Genomic DNA, 9,723 nt, shown 5'->3' with positions numbered 1-9,723 from the left:
TTCTCTGGAGAAGGGTTTGGGCCCAGGAAAGTGGTGTTCAAACACAAGTCTCTGCACAGTCCAGGACCTGGTATACCTCCCCTGGCTCCACCTTGGTCCTGAGACAGCTTGGTCTGCCAGCAAGGGCTGTGGGTACCCTCTGTTCTCTGCAAGGGGAGGTCCATGCCCTGTATCTGATTTCTTCTTACAGCAGGGGAGTCACTAATCCCTGCCTGCCTCTGCTCGGTGCTTTGAGGTCTGCAAGGAAAGTCCAAAGCAGGCACAGCTGAATATATAATGGACACACTGCCCATGCTCAAACAGAGCACCAGAGTGCTACCAATCGCTCTTGAAAACAACTCTTCCAGTACCCACCACCAAGTCTAGCCCTGGGAGCAGAGACACAAACCATTGCACCCTCGGCCTTCTGAGCCTGATGGATGTGTTTTACTTTTGAATCTTAAATCACTCTGCCAAGGGTTCTTTCAGCAGATCCTTTGCTCCTCCTGGGTCTGGGTCAAAGAACTGGGAGAAAATTAAGCTGCCACTGTCAGCAGCTTATGGTTTCCATTGTTCTGTGCTATGAGGCAAAACAACCCTTTCATTGCCAATGCTCCTTAGCAAACGCATGGCTTTTGCAGTGGTCATCACAATCTTCTTGCCTTGTTGGTCCAGCTCGCCTACATCTCCAGAGTTTTTTCCCATTCAATCTATTATTGGGCTATTTGTGAGGAATATGCCTGTTTGCAAAGGCACCTGCCTCTTGTGACCAGTAAATCCTGGTGCACGGAACCAGACACCAGGGCTCCTGTCAATATGCCTAAAGGTACCTCATGCAGATGGAGCACGAGTGCAACCTCTCCTCCTTGCAGTGGTGCTGCTGCTGGAAGCAAATGATTTCTGGAACAAGCCCTGATATGAGGCAGCAAGTGCGTCAGACCTTATAGTAGGGGAACCACGTGTTTGAGTTTCCTACTCCATGAATGAGGCTGGCCAGGCCTGATTCATCCCCGAGGCACGCTGGGGAGAGAGGCACTCAGCTCATTTCCTCTGCATTTTATTTGTTCCTGCATATGCTGTGGTCCCAAAAGCGCTGGGGAAACAGAGGAGCTGCATGCCAGGACAGTAAATGCTTTGAGGAGAGGAGATGTAGAAAGGCAAAGATTAGGAGAAGCCTTGCCTCCAAACACTTTCCCCTTTGCTCCACCATTCTTTGCATTTGCAGTTAAAGCACTGCTGGGGCACATTGGTCCTGGCATAGTGCACAGAAAGACACTGGAAAAGGTGCTGGAAGCCTGCTGAAGACAGGAGCAGTGATGGTAAATGCTAAATGTTAAATGAATGTAAATAGTGGGTAGGTGAAAGTAGATGGCGTTCATTACTAACACAGGCACTGCAGGGTTTCCACATTTCATTGTCATTTAATTTAATTTAATTTAATTTAATTTAATTTAATTTCATTTCATTTCATTTCATTTCATTTCATTTCATTGTACTCCCTAGATTTCTTCCTGATTGCTATAAAAAAAATATCCTGGAAGATCTGGCCATTCTTATCCCCATCCAGGGAAGAAGAAAGCAGAAGAGGTATTGCCTTTCTGAGTCACAGGTTTTTGGAAGCCATGTGTGTGCATGTGTGTTTGCATGGTTTGCCTATGCTAGTGTGGAAAGGTCTCTCTAAGCTGTTACAAGTGAAGGGAGCACAATGGCATTTCTTTCTAGTCCCAAAACAAGCCTTGAAACTCAACACTTAACCCTCAGCACCTCTGCCCTGTGGGGAGGACAGACCATGAGATGCACTGCCCAGGCCACAGGGCCCTGCTTTGGTGGTGGTTGCAGGGCTGGCACCCCATTCCTGGCTGCACCAAAGCCTTTCTGAGCAATATTTCATCTCTCAGCCTGCAACATCTCTCTGGCTGTGTTCGTGGCAGCAGCAGCAATCACAGAGTAGGAGGCAGCAGCCTTCAGTGCCTGACTGGAAAGCCTTTCACACCTTAGGTTAAATCACTGCTTTCAGTATTGATTTATGGGCGTAATTATTCATAAATGGAGAGATTTTCAGGTGAAAATGTAGGTTTGTAATGGAGGAGACAAGTATAGTCTTGCAATCCTGCTTTTCACATGGCCACTGCTGCAGGATTGCGGGACATGTTCCTGCTGGGGGGGAGGTAAGGCAGGGTAAGGCAGGGTTGGCAGCAGACTCTGGGCTGGTGTGACAGCAGCCCAAGCTGCTGCCAGGGTTTTCCCAGCCATATGCCATTCACCTCAGGGGCTCAGCCCTGCCTGGGGAAAGGAGAGGTCCTGCCTTGTGGTCTTGCATGGGATGGCAGTCAGTGTCTCAGAAGTGCAGAAGCAGGACAAGAACGCTTTCCCTGCAGTGTTGGGGGATGGATCTGAGCAAAGTAGGAGCAGCAAAGGTGATCCCTGTGCAAAGCTCAATCAAGACTCACAGCCTCACTATCTTCCCTGGAGCCATAGACATAATTGAAGTCTCCATAGTTCCCAGAGGGGTGGATGTCATGGCAAGGTGCACTCAGGGACAGGAAAATTGCCCTGAATCTTGCTCAGCTTTTCCTTAAAATAATTAACACTGAACACATACAATTTCTGGGGACATATTTCTCCCACATCTGCCTAAAAGACTTCTCTATTGCCCAAGAAGGAAATAAAAAGATGTCTCACACTTCATTGTCTCTTGTCTAATTTTAAAAGTAGTTTGAGAATGTTTTATGGATATTCTATCCTAGAGCTGAAGGTGACTACAAATAAGTCATAAACTATTTCATAAGGGGAGGTGTCTCCTAGGTAGATGGATATATCTGGACAACTGGTTTTGGTGAGGTGACATGCCTCAAGAACTCCAGTGGCCTTATAACTCTCCATGTCAGCCTTGCCTTTCCTCAGCGCTGTGTAGGGCTGGCTGTTCTGTCAGGTGAAGTTACCATGAATCTTTAGCTCTACAAGCTGTCTTGATTTAGTTAATGTTAATTTTTCCATTGGTGCAGTTGTAAAAAGGGTATATATATATATATATCTATATATAAAAATGTAAGTGCTAAACAAATAAACTATGTCAGCTCTTAGAAGAAAAATACTTTAATTATTAAAACTTAACCATGCAGTTCTGATTCTGCTTCTACTAATAAAAACACCTTGGCACCGTGGTCAAACGATTCCCATTAATTGTACATGTTTTTTGTTTTCAGAGCAGTGCACAAAGAAAATCAAACCTGAATGCACTATATTAAAGAAAGGACAAGCAATGTTTCAGCTACCGTGTATGCTGCTCAGCCAGGGCAATGTGCTCAACAAATCCTAGAATAAAATCGAGATATTTTGTGTGAAAGGCATCTTTTCTTCAGCTGGATCTGTTTTTGCAGTGGCTTCCGATTTGTAATGTCTGCGGCAGACATTGTAAAAGGTACATGGAAATTGTTCCACTTCATGTTACCAGTGAAAGGTTAACACTAAAGAATAGCAATTAAAAGATCTGAGGTTTAAAAATGGCTTCATGTCCCCCAAAAGTTTAAGAAATATTACTTTAATTAATATGGGGCTTTGCTTCTTAAGTAGAACAGCTTTATTTGAATTTTGCTCATATAATGATTAGTAACAGTTCTCACTCATTGACTGCATTTTGATGAACAAGGATATAAAGGCTGGGATGATAAATTTCTCAGCAACTTGCAGGAAAAAGTACCAGAAATAGTCTTGTTTGCACACAGACAGAAATGTCCCCAGAGAAAAGAAAAGCAACAGACAAATTATGCCTTCAGTTCAGTTTCCACGTTAGTGTTAGAAGTTCCATGTGAAACGAGAAAACCCCAAAGAGCTGTGCCAAGCTATTTGCTCTCCCCCTCGCTTTCAGCCGAGGGACTGGGAACATCCTCTGGCCAGGGTGAGACAGGTTGTCCTCATTTTCCTCCTCCCATGGCACTCCCGGGCCCGCAGCGCCGGAGGGCCTGTGGCGGTCCCCGAAGGATGCTCGAGGCGCTGCTGCTGCCGGATACGGGAAGGAACCTCCCCGTCGAGGAAAGAAGGCAGATCTGCCTGACCGACAGCAAACCGGACAGTTCCCGCTTCCTTCCAACCGGTGTTTTCTGTTCCTAGTTCGGCTGTGAATTGTTCCCCGCTGAGTTGCAGCCCCCGCCGTTGTCGGGACGGGGAAGCTGTTCCTGGAAGCGGGAAAGGCAGGCTGGGCCTGGGGCGGCCGGCACGGACTCCGCTACCCGTTTTTCCTCAGGGAAGCCCCGGCTGGGCTCTATCCCCGCTCCAGCCCGGAGGAGCCGAGCTCTCCCGCACACAAGGCCGGGCCGAAAAACAGCACCCAGGAAAAGTCCCTGGTGCTCTGCAGTGCCTCGGGAGGCAGCCGGCCCCCAGCCTCTGCTGGGTGTAAAAACACGTCTGCAGAGACAAACCACGCAGAGAGCCACGCCGGGACAGGAGCTCATGCAGCAGAGAGGTTTCTCTTCTCCAAGGCAGAGTCCGAGCTTGCGAAAGAGTTGGAAGAGAGGCAGGAGCTTTTTCCCAAAGGACAATGTCCCTGGGACCAGCCCTACCCCCCCAGATATATCTGGCTGTCTGCTCGCCACCCGGAGAGCACCCGCCACTTTTTCTGCTGCATCCCTGGGCTCGCATTCCCCCCTGGAAGAGGCGAGCGCAGCCCTGGAGCCGCGGAGTCCCGCGGGCAGCAGCGCAGGGTCCCCGCAGCCGCTGGCGGAGCCCGGAGAAGGGTCTGGCTACCTGGCTGATCATCGGGGGAGACAAATCCTGCCCGCAGGACACGTGGGCTTTTTCTTTCCTAATTTTTAAATTTTTTTTCCTCTCTTTTTTTTTTTTTTTTCCTTCCCCCCCATCTTTCTTTCCCAAAAGCAAAAGAAAAAGAAAGAAACCAGGTTCCAGATTCTAAAGAAGTAACAGTCCTGAGAAAGTCCTCGGTAGAGCCGATGCCCTGAGGGACTGGAAGGGACGGGGACGGCGGCGTGCCAGCCCGTGGATGGTGCGGGATACTCGGGCCTGTGGATCGACGGACGCGGCGGGACGCGCGCTCCGAGCGAGCAGCGGCAAAGAAGGCAGCGTGCGCTCCCTTCTCCTCCGGTTTCCAGACCTCTCCGTGCACCCAGGGTGGCACACACCGTCGGTGGCCACCTGACACCCACCTTCCCCAGGGGAAGCTATCCCGTAGGGCTCGCGGAGACGCAGGAGGCCCGGGGGAGCGGGGCCCGGCTCCCCGCCATCCCGGCGGCTCCCTGCGGCCTCCTCCGGCGCTAGCGCCCACAGCGAGCCTTCTCTTGCCACAACTGGGCATCTTACATTTACCCTCCGGAGGACGAGAGTTTCGGAGTGGAGGCACCGCGTTTCCCCGGGAGAAGGCGCGAGTGGGTCGGCATGGCACGGCACGGCACGGCACGGCACGGCACGGCAGAGAGAAGCTGGCGCCAACCTCTCGGCTCTTTTCCATGTCCCATCCTTTTCCTCGTCCCGGGCCGTGGAGCTCCCCGCGGCTCACCGAGAGTCCTGCTGCCTTCTGGGGACTAGGCTGGGGGCGAGAAGGTCCCTGGAGGCTCCCGAGGGAAGGTTCCCGGCGGGGCACGGCTCGAGATCCTCCTTGGTCTGCAGCTCCCCAGAGGACACAACGCAGTCTTGCTCGGGGTCATTGCTGTTGCCCGCCCCTCGCTTTTTGTCTTCTTCTTTCTTCCACTTCATCCGCCGGTTCTGGAACCAGATCTTGATGTGCCTCTCGGTCAAGTTCAACATGACAGCCAGCTCCACCCGCCGCGGCCTGGAGATGTACTTGTTGAAGAGAAACTCCTTCTCCAGTTCCAGCAGCTGCGCCCGCGTGTACGCCGTCCTCGTCCGCTTGTTCTCCTCCGGTTCCACCATGTAGGATCCACCTGGAGAGAAGCGAGAGTCAGCCTGGGCCCGCCCGACCACCCCGTCGGGCTGCGGGGACCACGTCCCACGACCCCTGCGAGGCGCAGAGGATACGCGGGGGGAAGCAAGCGGGGTGAGGGGGAGGCCTTGGGGAGCTGTCCTGCTGGGCAGAGCGAGGTGGTGCTGCTGGCGGCAGTCACCGCTGCTGTTATTTTATTTGACAGTAATTTAATATTTTTTAGCAATGATTTTCATGAGGTTTTCAGGGAAGAGCCGTCTCTGGAGCCGAGGGAGAAATTCACGTGCTACTGTGTGCGTGACACTGAAAGCTCAGAAAGGCTCCCGGATCCAGGGCCGCAATAGTTCAGGTTCTTGTTCAAATTAATTTTTAAAAAATAATTTAAAAACAAAGGTAAGAAAATAAAAAGAAAAGAAACTTCTACCACACAAACCAATGCAAAATGGAAAAATTTAACCCCTCAAAAACACGCTTCAAAAAACCAATGTACCAAAAAAAACCCCTCTAAAAGAAAGCAAAAATAACCATTATAATTAGTGGGCCTGCCGTGTCAGGCAGGGAGTTGGACCGCAGCCGCTCCATTTCGCCACGTTGATGAAACCTTGGGTTTCTTGTTCCCGTAAAAAGCGGCAGCAGCGGGATCGCCGTTCCCAGCAGTCCTGCGTGAGTACTGGGGCGCGGGCAGTACAGGCGGGCGCATCGAGAAGGGCCCGAGGTGGGCACGGAAACTCAGGGCCGTTTTTGCCAGTGCCAGCGCCCCTCTGGGAACGTTTTTGGGTTGATATCATCTGCGGGGAACGGTGCTTTAAACAGCCAGAATGAAGTAATAATTTCAAGAGAGATACGTGGACTCTCCCACAGCTCATCTTCCTATTCCCATGATTCTGTATTTATATATACAGTGTTTGTAAATGTAAACCTATGTATAGAACTTATATATGTATTTAAAATATATATTTAAATACACATATAACGTTTGCATAGTGATGTTTATATACCTATGTACGTGTATAAATAAATATTAAAATCAATGTATATATGTATAAAAATGTTGGTAAATCTAAACCTATGCGTGCATGAGTTTGTATCTAAAAAAAACCCCTTATTCTGTTACTTTAAACTTAACTGGAGCTGCCGGGAAGGCGGAAGGCCCAGGGTCTGTCGGAGGGCCGAGGTCGGTCGGGCCCCGGGCAAGGCAGATAAGCCCGGGGTGAGCGGCAGATCCCGGGGCCGGGCACGGCGGGTGGCACCGGGACGGGCTCGCCGCGGCCTCCCTGGGCGCTTTTTCCTGGCAACAGCGCAAAGGCCCGCAGCCTTCATGGACACCTAAATCCCAAGGGTTTCCATGAAAAATAAACCTTCGGGCCATATAGTTTGCCACATACACTGTACAAAATATGCCAGGGTTTGGCTGTGAGCGCTCTGTCGCACTCGGCACAGCACGGCGCCCCTTTCTTGTCCTGCGGCGTGCTCCGGCAGGAACCTTGCACACACATCACACCGATCGGGCCGTGCACGGCCCTTCCTGCTCCTCCCGGGAGGGCTGGGGACAACAGGCAAGAATTTTGGGCTTCCACCGGGAAAGTTTCTCTTTCCTGCTGGTTTTGTCATTCTTCGGGTACAGGAGGAAGACAAAAAAAGAGGTGTAGTTCAAAAGTTTGGCTTATTATTATTATTATTATTATTATTATTATTATTATTATTATTATTAATTATTATTATTCCCAAAATTCACTCAACTCACGGAAAACAGCCTGGTTTTCTCTCTCCCTCTCCCCACCTCCGCCCTGGCACCGTCCCTGCCGCCGTGTCCGAGGGCTGGGACAGCACTCTCTTCTACCTTTGTGGGCAGATGCGCCTCTAGGGAGACTGGGGACAGCCACCTGCCCCTCGGTCTGCCCCATGCAATTCCCAAACTATTTCGTGGAGATTTTAATACTCCAGTCCTTTTTCCAACTGTCTATTTGAACAAAGCCATTAATATAATATTTGCCGTATAGGCGTGACGGAGGCGCAGGACACGATAACATTGTGCCGGCAGAGACAGAAATATTGTTGGGCAGCGGAACTTTCTGCCTAGATAGAGTTTCTTCCCCTCACTGGCAACTCTGTTTCGTTTGTGCTTTGTTTTCCGTGCCCTGTTTTTTTTTCCCTCGGAGAGGTGCATTTGTGGCTAAAACCCGCAGGGGAGCCGGAGGGGCGGGATAGAGGGACCAGGAGGGAAGATGGGCTCTGCGCCGGGGAGAGCCGAGAGGCAGCTGAGAGGGTCTCGGCGGCTGTCCTGAAGACTCGGGGGCTGCTCCGCGGCAGCATGGTGGGAGAAGGGACGCTGGGCAGAGGGGCTGTCCCCTCCCGCCAGCCTTGCCTGTCGCTTCCCCGCCCGCTCCACCTCGCAGGTGCCGCCGCGACCCGGCCCCCGCTCGGAGCTCACCGCGCCCGCGGGGACGCTGTGCTGCCCGAGGAAGCAGCTCCCGGGAGGCGTCACGACGTCCCGTCTTGGCCACAATTAGTTAATTGGTGAAAAATAATTCGTTAATAATTGCTGAGGCGCAGGGAGCCGTGAGGCAGCCGGCGGGGGCTGGAGAGCCGGGTCTCTCCCCGGCGTTCAACCCAACACTAGCTGCCCTAGAGCAGTGGGTCTGCAGAGGCTGGCAGGTGGAAACGACCCTCCAGGCACCGCACGACATCCGAGCGGTGGGAGCAGGACCGGTGCAAGGGAGAGCTACTGAGCGCAGAGAGGGACAGAAGCGGGGTGGGGGGGAGCAGAGGGATGCGGCGGGGCTTACCGGTCCACTGTCCCTTCCAGGCGTGCGATTTGGTGGACTTCATCCAGGCGAAAGGTACCTGCACTCGGGGCTCCTCTACAGCCCCCGTGTCCGCCCCGTCTGCGAAAGGCAGCGCGTCCTGGTGGGGAGGAGGAAGATGAGGGTGGTGGTGGTGATGGTGATGAAGGTGGGAGACCCCGGCATCCTCAGTGATGGGGGGCACCTCGTAAGGTGAAATATCTGGAGGGCTGCCTTGCTCGAGAGCCCCTAAGGCGCTGGAATAAGGAGTTTGTTGCTGCCTGCCCATGTACAGGCAGGCGGGGGGGCTGGGGTTGTAGTCCTGCGCTTGGGCTCTCTGAAACGCACACGACTCCTTGTAGAGCTGCGCCGAGGCGTAATACTGCTCCTCGGTGTTCATGGCGAGAGGGGCCAAGGGGGCTTCGCAGCTTAGGGACACATAAGGCTGCTCTCGCTGGCGGAGCCCGGGATGCCTCTTTGACAGCTGGCGGCCCCGCCGGGCCCCACCGCCCTGCCCGGCTCCCGCCGCCTCCCCATAGGCGCCTCTCCCCCACGTGAGCCCTCCCGCAACCCTCCGGGGCGGGGCGCGGGCGGTAGGAGGCCACCCGGAGTGGCCCTGGTCCCGCAACCCCTTCCTTCCCCTCAGCCGGGCCGACCCCAGACCCCCTAGCCTTGTGCTGGGCGCTGCTCCCTGCTGTGGGGTGAGGAGTCCCGCGGAGCTGGGCTTGCGGGGCCCGCCAGGGGCTCAGGGGACTGCGCCGATGCGCGGGGCGCTCCGGGACGGATGGTGCCTAAACTCATCTTTACCCTCTGCCCTCGCTTGCCCAGAAGCTGCTGCTGCCTCAGTGAGTCCCGGGGAGGAAAACCCTCCGAGGGCTGGGTTAGACTCGGCTCCTGGAGGGGTTTAGCGGCAGGGCACTTTGGCTGTGAGGGCATCTCCCCTAGGGATGTGGGTGTCCACGGACGGGCAGGGCGCTCCCCTCGGGGGTACCCGTGTTCCGGAGCCCTTGGCGAAGGCCAGCACCGGCCGGTGGGGGACCACAATGCTATCACCAGAGCGAGCGATAG

General features: G+C 53.4%; 1 protein-coding gene across 1 annotated transcript; it reads right to left on the bottom strand.

Moving 5' to 3' along the window:
* Positions 1–3,119: 3,119 nt before the first annotated feature.
* PDX1 (pancreatic and duodenal homeobox 1) lies at positions 3,120–9,156 on the bottom strand. The gene is made up of 2 exons (XM_059840371.1): positions 8,659–9,156; positions 3,120–5,873 (listed from the first exon to the last, which is right to left on the bottom strand). The coding sequence occupies exons 1-2, from the start codon at positions 9,053–9,055 to the stop codon at positions 5,485–5,487; spliced, it is 786 nt and encodes a 261-aa protein (XP_059696354.1). The 5' UTR covers positions 9,056–9,156; the 3' UTR covers positions 3,120–5,484.
* Between the last annotated feature and the right edge of the window lie 567 nt (positions 9,157–9,723).

Source organism: Haemorhous mexicanus, chromosome 2, assembly GCF_027477595.1.
Source record: "Haemorhous mexicanus isolate bHaeMex1 chromosome 2, bHaeMex1.pri, whole genome shotgun sequence".
Classification (NCBI taxonomy): domain Eukaryota; kingdom Metazoa; phylum Chordata; class Aves; order Passeriformes; family Fringillidae; genus Haemorhous; species Haemorhous mexicanus.
Note: the sequence above shows the minus strand (reverse complement) of the source record. Positions and strands in the feature narration are given on the sequence as shown.